This window comes from Vombatus ursinus, unplaced genomic scaffold (assembly GCF_900497805.2).
Source record: "Vombatus ursinus unplaced genomic scaffold, bare-nosed wombat genome assembly UNPS02009205.1, whole genome shotgun sequence".
NCBI lineage: Eukaryota > Metazoa > Chordata > Mammalia > Diprotodontia > Vombatidae > Vombatus > Vombatus ursinus.
In genome coordinates, this window is record NW_020948983.1 from 52,569,035 (window position 1) to 52,582,461 (window position 13,427).

The 13,427-nt window shown below is 38.6% G+C and overlaps 1 protein-coding gene across 10 annotated transcripts in view; it reads left to right on the forward strand.

Annotated features, from left to right (window-relative positions):
- TPM1 (tropomyosin 1) overlaps positions 1-2,421 on the forward strand; it is a 32,693-nt gene extending 30,272 nt beyond the window's left edge. For 7 of the 10 annotated variants that reach the window (XM_027851922.1, XM_027851919.1, XM_027851917.1 and 4 more), the window contains one exon: positions 1,472-2,421. In XM_027851922.1, coding sequence (XP_027707723.1) covers positions 1,472-1,554 — 83 coding nt within the window. In that variant the 3' untranslated portion in view covers positions 1,555-2,421. The other 3 variants (XM_027851924.1, XM_027851927.1, XM_027851925.1) reach the window with 3 other exon arrangements.
- The last annotated feature ends 11,006 nt before the right edge of the window (positions 2,422-13,427 follow it).

A 13,427-nucleotide genomic window follows, 5' to 3' on the forward strand; every position in this document is an offset into this window, starting at 1 on the left:
ACTGATGACGAGGCTGAAGGTAAAGTGTTCTCGAGAAGTAACCAGTTACTCAACTGCCTGGGGTATGATTGTTTTCTCTCTGTTAACTCCTGCTCGCATTATTTCTCTGACTAACCCTCTATTCATTCTGCCTTTCTTTTTTCTCTGCTAACCTGCTTGCTGATTTGTACAGACCAACTCTACCAGCAACTTGAGCAAAACCGCCGCCTAACTAATGAACTAAAGCTGGCCCTGAATGAGGATTAACCTTGAGTGCGAAAGACACGTCAGTCTTTATAAGTTAAACTGTAACATTTCAGTAAGGTTGAATTCTAGAAATGTAGTCCATATGCAAGAAACCTATGGATTACAATACCCACCATTATGAGGGGTCAAAAATGGTCAGTTCTGGAGACATTCAAGCGAGAGAAATCTAATCGAGAGGCTGGTGTTGTCTGCCCTTTCCTCTTTTCTCACTAGAATAATTCCCTTGTCTCTTGACTTCAATTCCAGTCTAATATTTTGCTACAAATACATAGAAATCTACATAGTTACATGTACATACTACAGTCAATTCAGCACTCCTCCATGGCCCCCTGTTTTGAATGGCGTAACATGGTTCTGAATTTTCTACTGCTAACTAGAGAGCAGGTGTGAGCCCACCTCTCACTGTCAAAGCCAAAGCAGACAATAGCTATCTGCTTCACATACCATGCCCTGTTTGAATTATGATTCAATATATCCACGTTCAGACAAGCCAGAATGCCCAGGTAAAGGTCCCTTTTCATATTGGCTGAAAGACATGCTTATTTCAGTCTCATAGCGTGGGTGGAATATGGAAGTCTGTCAAATGAGAATTTTGTGCTAATGTTCAGTGTCCTTGAAAAGTATTGTGACTATGTCCTAATGAAGTATGCATGCAACATAACTCTTTAATTGTTGATAATCTTTTAGCAGGAGAAATGGTTCATTTGACTTTGCGTTATGAATCTTCATTATTTCATTCTCACTTTCTGAAAGGTTGAGTTATGGTGCCATTTCCAAAACTCTTAGGTGCCCCAAATCAGAAGACCTAGGTTCAGCTTCTAATTTAGCCACTTTTTGGCAAGTAGGTGACAAATGACTTTGTTAAATCTCCATTTTACCTGGCAAAGTCAGTTATGTTTGCTTTTTCCCTCTCTATGTATTGATTCCCATGGTAAATAAGTAGTGACCCTTTACCAAGTCTGACCTACATTTACTCAGAACAGTTTGTAAATGTAGGGGCACCCTGGGGGACTTGTAATTCTCTAATTCGTTTTGCCTAAGCCACCATACCTCTTTCCAGGTCCTTATCAATTTGAAAACCATGACTAGTGTATTATGAGCATGCCTGGTTCCAAGCATCTAAATATGCTCTTCATGTTTGACTATTTGCATGCTTTAATGTATTACAGCATCAGTGTATCCAAAGAGCTGCTATTGATGTCTTAATTTTCTAATCCCATAACAGAGAAAGTGGCACATGCCAAGGAAGAAAACCTTAGTATGCATCAGATGCTGGATCAGACTTTACTGGAGTTAAACAACATGTGAAAACCTCCTTAGCGGCAACCACATTCTTACCTTTTTTTTTTTTTAATTTTTTTTTTATAAACACCTGCTTGCCATGAAACCCCTTTAATTTGTTTTTTTGTTTTTGTTGTTTTTTTTTATTATTTTGTTTTACCACTATCACGGGAACATCTGCAAAATACCGGCCAGACATTAGGGGAACAGCAAAAAAGGGCAAGCCTTAGACAGGTCAGGGTGATGATGGTTTAAATGTGCCATTTCCCAGTATAATGTTGCCTACACTTTGTAGAGAGTATAGCAACACAGTATGTGCAGTCCAGGAATCCTCACTAAAGCAGAAAGATTTCCACTTCAAGTGCCAACTCTGTATTTAACAAGATTAACGTTGGAAACACAATCAGGTGTGGACTGGTGCTACTTTGAGCAAAAGGTACTTCTGTGGTCTTTTGTTTGATATTACACAATTTAGAATTCTGTCCAGCACAGTAATTTATTTTGTCTGAGTTTTATTAAGAGATGAGAATTTGGAGTTTCTATGCCTGAATTCAATTGAAAACATCAACAAAAGATTTGTAAGCCACACAGCTATTTTAAGACTTCAGTACACTTGCACATTTGCAGCTCATTACAAATTGTAGGGCAGCATTTCTAAATGAATTTCCACTCTTTTTTTTTTCTTTCAGTTTTTCATGTTAAAATGAAAGATTAATTTAGGCACTACATAAAATTGGTAGAGAAAAATGTTTCTTATTTGTGTTGGGGGGGTTAAAAATCGGTATTTGCCTCACTTTATTTTACACACTCTTGAGCAGTTTTTAAAAGTTATAACTATGTAAACATTGTATAATGATATGGAATAAAAATGCACATTTTAGGACATTTTCTAAATTTGGTAGTCTTTGTCATTTGTATTCCATTTTGTGAATCTGGATTGTGTTATTTAATTTTTCTGTACCCATTACTGCATTGTTTCCCTAAACAAGGCATCATGGTAAAGTCCAACTGAAAATTGGGTTCAGGTTTATCAAGGCAGCATAAATGCAATGAAACAAAAAAAAAAAAGGAAAATGACTTTTTTAAAAGTCATATGCAGTATATGATAACTATTGGCATAGTTGCCACTTAATTATATGTGTATATATTAGGACATAGATAAATGACAGTCCTTTACACAAATTTCCAGAATTTTGTAATTGTTTTCTTCCCCTGCAGATAGCCAGCATTAAAGTCTTTAGCCCTTTTGACACATTAAAACTACAAATGCACCAAATTTCCTGTTGCTGTCCAAATGACTAGAATTTACTTAAGAGTTTCACTTTAATAGCTGTTTTCTTCTTGGAGCTGAAATTCTTAAATCACTTAAGCTCCGTGGGCCTCCGTTTCCTTATTTGTAAAAGGAGGGGGTTGGACTATAGTGGCCTCTAGGGTCCCATTAAGCTCTACATCTCTGATACTTTCCAGGCCTCAGTTGACTCATCTATGAAACAACGTTGATAAATACTTTACTTGACCAAAGCTGGAGGTAGAGAGGGAGGAAAATGAATGATATATGATGAGAGTGCTTCTAGTTCCCAAATCTAGGATTCTGTAATCATTCAAGATATGAGCGTAACAGTTGGTAAATTTTCCACAGACCAAGGAAAACCCAAAGCAAGAGGCATTTCAGATGCTTCTAAGGAGGAACTAAACCTATGATTAGTCACAATAGTCTATGTGATCATATTTATAGAACTGGAAAAGGTCATGTCATCTAGTCCAACTCTCAGATTCCACAGATGAGAAAAGTGAGCTTCACTTCTCAAGTGACTTGCCCAAGATCACACATTGAATAATAATAATTGTTTTTCAGTTGTGTGTGACTCTTTGTGACCCCATTTGGGGTTTTCTCTGCAAAAGTCCTGAAGTGGTTTGCCATTTCCTTCTCCAGCTCATTTGACAAATGAGGAAACTGAGGCAAACAGGGTTAAGTGACTTGCCCAGGCTCACACAGCTAGTAAGTATCTGAGATCAGATTTGAAATCAGGAAGATTAGTCTTCCTGATTCCAGGCGTGGCACTCCATCCAGCAGCATTTATAGAATGTATTAAGATTTGCAAAGCATTTTATATATATATTATCCTCTCTGATGCTTACCACAACCCTGGGAGGTAGGTACTGTTGCCCCATTTTACAGATGAGGGAACTGAGGCAACTGAGGGACAGAGTAGGTAAATGACTGACCCATGGCCACACAGTTGAAGTCAGGTCTTCCTGCCTGCAAGTCCAACACTATCCACTATCGTCACTTAGCTGCCAGTAAGCAGCTGAATTGGCATTTGAACCCAGGTCCTCTGATGCCAATTCCATCGCTGTTTCCATGGTGCCATAGGACATAGGTATCAACGATTGCCAGAAATGCCCTATGTCTCCCATGCCAGTTATAGCTACAACTGCTCAGATCTTAACTTTCACCATTATGATGGCTCCTGAGATCTCCCTGGGTTACTAGAGTTTTCCCTCAAGCTACAGGAAGTGGTTGCAGCTGTCTAGGAGAGACTTTGGAATGTCCCAATGAAAACAAAAAGGGCTAAAGTATTAAGTGAGTTAAACAAGCTTCGTGCCATTGCTTCCAAAATTAGAGACTCGGGGTTTTGAAAGAAATCAGAAATGTGTGGAGCAGTGTGAGGAGCATTCCTTCCATTCTGCATACTTTTTGACACTGAGGCTTTTCAGAGCTACATTCCTGAGACAGATGTCATAAATTTTGTGTCACACTGAATGAGTGAAGCTTTGTTGACTGTTCACCAGTGTGAACGGAATTTGTGCCAGAATTGTGACAAAAGGAAATCATCCCTCAAGAATGAAGCTGGCTCCTGCTGCTGAGAGAGCCAGATTGCCAGTTGGTAGGTAACATGTGCATTTAGCACCAAGAATAAAAATAAAGGACATTTTCTTACTCTTACCTGGACATTGCCACAGTTGATGCCCTAAACTCAACCCAGCTTTTCTCTACTGGGGCTTTGGGAAAACTAATGTTTTTACCATGATTTGGTTTTCCCCTTTGCAGTAGAAGGCTTCATTGTTACCTTTTCCCCCAAGAACCCTTCATTGCAAAAGCCCCAAACCTAGCAACTTTCAGGTAGCAATCTAGTGATCTTACATAAATTCTGTTTATGAGCTATGCTCTGGACCTGGAGAACATTTAAAATTAGTTCAGGTTTAAACAATAGGAATTTGTGTAGAGGGGAAAAAACAAGACTCAGAGATAAAGATCACTTTTACAGCCTCACCTCTGAGCCCCTGTTTGGATTTCTTTGCTGAAAGCTAGCTGGGAAAGAAGAATGTTGGCCTGAAGCAGAAATTAAGGGAATTCAGCCCTTGTTGAGAGGGTCAAACAGTTTCTGGGAGTTACTTATTGGATTGCTGTCACATCTTCCATCTCTCAAGAGGAAAGGTAATAACCAAAAAAGGTGAAATTCCATTACATTTTTGGCCAGGTGAGATGGTTTGCCTGTGTTACTGAGTGGGCATTGCTGGCCTGGAGGGGGTTGAGGTATTGCATAAGATTGAGAGAAACTGGCTCAGTGTTACTGAATGGGGAAATTCCATTTAACAAGTAGCAAGAGAGTAGTCTCTTTTTTAAGCCAAGAAGAAAGGAAGTCACCGAAATGGTGATTCTAGAATCTGGCAAAGTAATCAGTTGTATTTGTGTTTATTTCTTACACCCAAGCTAATGTTGGGAGTTTGTTTAGCTAATATTTTTTGGCTGTTTTACCCCCTGATAAGGACAACTAACTATATTTGCAGATATTCAAAAAAGTTGTTTTCCAGTGAGCATAGGTGAAATTATATTGCTTAGGCTCATAAAAAAAATCTAAAGTCTTCAGACAGGAATAGGGACCTGTCCTGTGATTTTAATGTCATAAGGAACTTCCAGGTGAGAAAACTCCCTCTACCCATATAGATTTATAATCTTAGAGAGTTGTCTGGAACCTTAAGTGCTTAAGTGCCTTGCCTAGAGTCACACAACCCCTATGTGCCAGAGGTGAGATTTTAGCCCAGGTTTTCCCAGCTTCAAGGCCAGCCCCCTATGCATTATGACACATTCCCAGATGCACACAATGAAACACAGCCAGTAACACTGAGGAGTTTTTGCCCCGGTTTTCCTGCGGGTGCTAAGAAACAATTGACTTGCCACATTCCACATCCAGTGGATTCTAAAACCAAACTTAAATTCAGTGTCTTGCCTATGAAATTAATTCCTACGCAATAATAGAAAACTGCATAGCTAACTAATGTTGAGTTTAATATGAGTTCATGTATTAATGTTTAGGTAATATAATATTAACTTGAGTTGATATAGTTAGTGATGCTTTTATGTATGGATTATCCAATGGGGCAGAAGTTATTCAGTACCTCTGACAGCTGCAGGCTCTCAGATTTGGCTGTAATTCTGGGCTTCCCAAACCTACTTTATGTGCTGCTTTCTTCTCAAGGACCAGAACAGACAGCTGAGAAATTGTTGCGGCTAGTGGAACTGATTGGCTCACTTGTATATTATCTGTATCCTTTTCCTATCCAGTGCTAATGGTTTAAAAATTGCTAATAAACTCTATAGAGTTTGATTTGAATTGTGTATGACTAACTTTTTTCCTTGAGATTCAGAACTGGATTAATTTACTTGAGATTCAAGGCTTTCCCCATTGGCCCCCTCAATCTACTTTTCCAGATTGATTTCATATTCTCTCTTTTCATGCATTCTACATTCCAGACACACTGACTAGCCATTCTCTAGACCAAGGGTGAGGAACCTGGGGCCTTGAGGCCACATGTGGCCCTCTAGGTCCTCAAGTGCAGCCCTTTGACTGAATCCTATTCTGTGAAGTTTGGATTCTGTCAAAGGGCCACACTTGAGGACCTAGAGGGCCACATGTGACCTCGAGGCTGCAGGTTCCCCATCCCTGCTCTACACTCCTCAAGCTATCTCTTACCTGTTTCCCATGCCTGGAACTCCTTCATCTCCATCTGGGAAAATTGTTCCTTTCCTTCAAGGTTCAGCTCATTAGCTGTCTCTTTTGTAAAGCTTTTCTTAATTCAAACTACCCAGCTGAAACTCTTCCTTCATTAAATTTTCCTAGACCTAGAGCACTCGTATCCAGCACAGTTACGGTAAGCTCTTTGAGGGACATAACTATATTTCTTGGTTTTATATCCCCAACACCTAGCACAATATTTTTTGTATGTAGTAGGCATCTAATAAATATTGATTGAGTTTAATTGAATCTTTCCTTTGTTCTGTGTGCTCCTTACATTGCATTCTACTTACCTGTTCACATATCATCTCCTCATTAAAATATAAGCTTTTTCTTTCTTTTTTTTTTATAAATATAAGCTTCTTAAGGGCAGAAATTGTCTCAGATGTACCTGTGTACTTAACTTAGGCATTGTGGGTAATCCAGAAGAATATAAAACCTCACTTATCTCAAGCTTACAGTCTTATTGAAGATGACAGGATCTATACATGTGACACAAATAATAATGCAAACGGTATCTAATTAAACACCAAAATACAAGCAGTAAGTCCTATATAGGTTCACAGAAGGGATACTTCAGTAAATAAGGCTTTCTGGAAGATGGTAGCAGGGGTGGGGAACCTGTGGCCTAGAGGCCACATGTGTCCTTCTAGGTCCTTGGGTGCGGCCTTTTGAGTGAATACAAGTTTTGCAGAACAAATTCTTTTATTAAGGGGATTTGTTCTGTGAAGTTTGGATTTAATCAAAGGGCCTCACTGGAGGAACTAGAGGGCCACATGTGGCCTCAAGGACACAGGTTCCCCATCCTTGGCAGGTGATCTCCAAGGTGCTTTGCAGCTTCAGATCCTAAAATCCTACTCCACAACGTTACCAAAGACCAAACCTGTAGGAAGGTTGCCAAAAGGAAAGTCAGAACTTAGCTCTTCCTGCCAGCTGCTAGTCTACCTGAGAGCAATAAGCCTGGGCTTCCTATTGACCCATAACAGCAAGAAATGACCTTGTCCTCCTTTATAGATTTTAATCTGAAAGAAACCTTATAGAACTTATACTGTCAATATGTCATTCCTTATCACATGTTGTCCAGGCAGAAATGGTGCATTGTATGACGGAGAGAGAACATGGGTTTTCACAGCAGCCTCCTGAGCCCCCTTCCCACCTTTGTTTTTCCTCTGGGTCCCATTACATACCTAAGGGAGATAGAACACTAAAGAGTAAGGAACATGAAATTTATTTGAACATTGGCAGAAACAATATCCGGGCTGGAGTACTAATACCCCTCACCAACCTATGAGGGCAAATAGGAAAGAAGATGTAAATATACTACAGCAATTTGCAAGACTGGATGAAAACCTGCTTTCCACATTTGGATGTAGGATCACAAGGCAAATAAGAGAAAGAAATATCAAGGAAAATAGACATGGTGAGGCAAACTAAGCAGTTGCATACTTACTGATACAAAGGCAGAGCAGAGGCATGGAAAGAGACCTAGATTTGGAATCTAAACTTCTGGGTTTGCAGTCTTTCCTGATTCTTCACCACTAGACAGTAATCCTGGGCAAGTCAACACATCTCTTTGAGCCTGTTTCCTCACCCAAAAAATGAAGATGATAAAATCTACACTTTCCTACTTCATGAGGTTGTTGTAAGAACCCAATGAAAAGTGTTATTGTTCAGTCATTTATCAGTTGTGTCTGACTCTTTGTGACCCCATTTGGGATTTTCTTGGCAAAGATACTGGAAATTGCCATTTCCTTCTCCAGCCCATTTTACAGATGAGGAAACTGAGGAAAACAGGGTTCAATGACTTGCCCAGGATCACACAGCTTGGAAGTGTCTGAGGTAGGATTTGAACTCATAAAAATGAGTCTTCCTGACTCTCGGCCCAGTAGTCTATCCACTGCACCACCTAGTATCCCTAAGTGAAAGTGGGTCAAGCACTGTATAGTCATCTACTATTATTATCACTGATGCTGTGCCACTCAGGATGTCCACTTCTTTTCTCTCATTCTAACTTTAGGGCTCACTTCCTTTTCCAGCCATACATATGCTCAATAACGTCTTCTATGATACTTCTATCAAGCAAGCTGTCAGTAATCTGCTGTGGTTTCTTATACCTGTAATGTTTTTTTTTTCCATTATTATTTTCAGAATTTAAAATTAGTTGTATACCATGGTGCGCTGGTAAGTGTTTTGATACTGGCCCTCTGAAGGAAAAAAAAAATATAAATGCATGAAACATTTTAAAGTTTCATTCACATCATTAATATTTTCTCCGTCATTTTCTTGAGTTTAGATAATCAGCAAAACAACAAAGTCCTGATTCTGTAGCATTTGCAGATTCCCAAGGCATAAATGCTCACACTGAAAACTTAACAATTGACTCTTTAAAAAAAATTATTCATTTTGAACTTCAATACAAAAAGAAAAAAATAACATTTCCATGTACACAGTACACCATAAGAAGCGGATTCAATATAAAACCAGGATTTTCCATTTCACAATTTACTTTTTTTGAAAAATTATGCAATAAATACTACACAACATTTTCAAAGCTGCCCTGCTTTTCTGTTTTTCCTTCTAAGTCTTTTTTTGTTCTCTGCTCTGTGCACATTTTTTTCCTCCCTCCCTACCCTAGAGAAGGCTACCATTAAACACACACATGCATACATATAATGTATATAGACATATAATATATTAATATAATAATATATAAATATAGACAGTATAATAAATAATATCAATTATCATTTATACATTAATTATATAATATAGTATTAAATCTATTATATATTATAACTATATAATATATAATTCTATAACAAATATATTAATAATATAATCACATATGTATATGTGTGCATGTGTGTGCGTGTATGTGTGTATAAAACCATACTATCCATACTTCTGTTCAACAGTTCTTTCTCTGGATGTGAACAGCATCTTCCTTCATAGGTCCTATGTGTCCAGTTTGAGTATTTATAATACTGAAAATGACTTAGTCTTTCAGAGTTGTTCTTAGAACAATATTGCTGTTACCGTGTACAATGTTCTCTTGGTTCTGATCATTTCGCTCTTCATTATTTCATGCAAATCTTTCCATGTTTTTCTAAAATTAACCAGCTCATCATTTCTTTTAGCACAGCAGTATTCCATTACAATCATATATCACAACACAACTGATTCTTGAGAGCCTGTCAGAACTGACTCCAACACACCTCTGGTGGTATGCTTTCTTCTTCTTCCCTCTACACCCACCCACCCAGATGGTCTTTTGTGATTTCTTTTCTAACTAAGTGGTACAGTGGATCTAGTAAAGTACTTGTAGTCAAGAAGACCTGAATTCAAATCCTGCCTCAGACACTTATTAGCTTTGAGACCCTGGGCAAGTCACAAAACCTCTCTGTGCCTCAGTTTTCTCATCTGTAAATGTGAATAATAATAGCACCTACCCTCACAGGGTTGTCCTGAAGATCAAATGAGCTAAGATTTAGAAAGCACTTTGCAAGCCCTAAAATAAAATATATATATGCAAATATATATGATAGTGATGATGATGATGATGGTGATGGTGATGATGTCATAACTGCCCTTCACGTTCCTCTTATCCTTATTTCTCTTCTTTTAAAAATGTTTGAGCAAAGGCACACAATGTAGATTATCCCAGTTCTCCACTCAGCCCTCCCCTCTCTCATACACCCTCAAATGACAACCTTGGGGCCACTAGTAAACTGACCACAGGCCCTTTTCAGGTCCTCCCTTGAGAAGATAAACAATGGTTTAATCTGCTATATGGTCCTGAAATTTGACTGTAACAGGTAATCACAGACAATAATAAAAAAATAAATAGCAGAGTTAGTGGGAACTGGGATGGAAAAGTTGTGAAGGAACCGTGGAGATCCTGAATGGACAACATTCAAAAGTTGTTTTAACCCCTTGATGAGCACAAAAGTGTATTCAAGCTACTGCCACTCCTAAGTCGACAGGGTTCAGGTGATGTACAGCCCCCAAAACAGCCTGGCTTCCCTATTTCTTGATGAAGACAGTGAAGATTATCTCACCTAGGTCTTGTTCTGGCCAGCCCAAGGTTGGTTCTTATAACACATAAAGAGATTATCTAGTGCACATGTTAGTTATTTTGCCCTAGTAAGAGATAGGTGAGGCACATGTCAGTTGTCTATGTTCAATCATCTTATCTTTCTCCAGGGAAATCATTTCTGCCTGCAGTGATGTATCACTTTCTTTGATGTATGTGCAGTATGTTACTGTATTTTGAGCCGTCATACAAGTTAAATAGGTAGAAAGAGAATGCTGTCATCAGCTCCAGCAGATATGTTAGAACAGGAGTGCTTAACCTGGGGCCCATGAACATTTTTTTTAATCTTTTGCTAACTATTTCAAAATAATTGGTTTCCTTTGTGGTGCTATATGTATTTTACTTATTTCATTTTATGCATTTAAAACCATTATTATTAGGAGAGGTCCGTAGACCTCACTAGACTGCCAAAGGGGTCCATGATATAAAATAGTTAAGGCTTGTAGGAAGCACAACTCACAGAAGTTTTAAGAGCTAATGCTTTAGTATCTTTCTCATGGAGGGATATCTGGGAAATGGGGAAGCAGGCAAAGCCTTGACCTACCACTTAGGAATGAAAGCCAAGTTTCTGTTTTGCCCTGCATTTAAACAGTCACTTGTGCTCAGAATGGCCTGAGGTCCATGACATAAGAGAAGAGACTTCCTTTCACTCTATATTGTCCTAGGGCTTAAATTGCATTCTTGAAAATGTGCCCAGGAATGATAATAGTAGATGCTCTAAAAATACCAAGAGTGCTGGCTCTAAAACACTTTCATCCCAAAGCTGTCCCTTGCACCTGTATCACACATTGTACCTTCACAAAACAAGAAAGTCCACAGCTGGTTTAATAATGTTTTAAGTTCCACCCCACCAAACAGCTGTTTCACACTCCTTTCCATCGCAGATGATTTTAAATGTTTGAAAAGAAGCCAATCATTCCTATTAGCATACCCAGTGTGGACTTATCTTATTTCTCTCCTTTTAAAAATGGCTCTCTGGAATTCCAATCTCTCCTAGTATCACCAAGAGTGACTTTGTGGGTCTCAGTGGTCTGTGCTTTCAAAGTCCCATTTCCTCTTCTGAATTAAAGCATTAGATTGAGAACTGGAAGACCTGGGTTCAAATCCCAGATTTTGCCATTAACTGTATGATCAACTTTGATCAGCCTCAATTTACTCACAATAGAAGAAAGTTCAACTACAGGACCTCTCAATTCTAAAATTTTAAAGCAGTGGTTCTTAGCCTTAGGGGATCCGTGGATAGATTTTTGGGAGATTATGAATTTGCATGGGAAAAAAATTCCGTCTTCAATATAATTGTTTTTCTTTGTTATCGTCGGTAATTTTTGTATTCACTTAAAAGCATTATTCTGAGAAGTACAGAAATTTCACCAGATTGCCAGAGAGGTCCATGACACAAAGAAAGGTTAAGAACCCTGCCCTAGAGCCACAACAATTCCACAATTAAGCTCCATCAAATAGCTCTGAAACTCCTTTATAACTACTCTGTGACTGCCTTCCTTCTCTTATTTCCTATTTATTCTGTATTTAACTGATTAGTACATAGTTGTTAGTTTGTCATATCTCCCTTGAGATAGTAAGCTCCTTGAGGGCAGGAACTATCCCCCAATATTTGGGGGAGTTATGCTTATATAGAGTTTTCAGAATGATGATGTAGCTTTAAAGTCTTTTATGGAGGTTAAAGACTAAAGACAGGACAGGATGAGAGAGAAAAAAGGAATTCTTTATGGTTTAAAGTCTTAAGGACAGGGCGGGAGGGATTGGACACAGGTTAAACATTAGAGACAGGGGGAACACAGGAGCTTAGAAGATAAGGAGAAGTTGTGCGGTATTTCAAGAAGGGAAGAGACTTTAGGATTTCAAGTTACAGGATTTCCAAAGTACTAGAAACACAACCCTTAATATTCTTTTTAACCCTTAGGGCACTGTTTGTACCCACATCAATACACATTGCTTCCCACTACTTATCATGTTCAATCATAGGCCCAAGGATGCTGTGTTCCAAAGGTTGTTGGGGCAAACGTTTGTTTTTTGAAACCTTTGAGAAGAAAGTATCCTATCTGTGATTCATTACTAAATGCTGTAGTGGAATTTCAGCTGTATCTATCTTCCTTTAAGCCAATAGTCATCAATCATTATTTTCTTTGATTTGGGACTATCACTACCACCACCAAATTGGGTTTGGCCCACCTGGTTGCTCTGAACCAACCATTGTCATTTGACAACATATATATGAGCCCAACCTCATTCAACTCTTCAGGAAGCTTTCTGTTTAGTGGAGGTCTCTGGGCATTCTACCCACCTCCCAACATGACACTGAGTAACCATTTCTTCTTCCAATGAAGAAGGAGGAAATATTCACCAAAAACATCATAGTTACACCCTTGAAAAAAGAAGAAATTCAATCCAAAACCCAGCTCAACCCACCCTCTGCCACCACCAAGTTCAACAAAGCCATATCAGAAATACTCCGAGAAGAAGCAGAGCTCTTCAAAAACCAACTTCACCAACTGAGTGGATGCCCATCAATTGGGGAATGGCTAAACAAGTTGTTGTATGTGATTGTGATGGAATACTATTATGTTATAAAAAATGATGAGCAGGATGCACTCAGAAAAACCTGGACTTACATGAACTAATGCAAAATGAAATGCGCAGAACCAGGAAAACATTGTGCACAGTAACAGCAATATTGTATGATGATCCACTGTGAATAACTTAGCTATTCTCAGCAATACAATGATCCAAGACAGTTCTGAAGGACTTATAATGAAAGGTGCCATCCATCT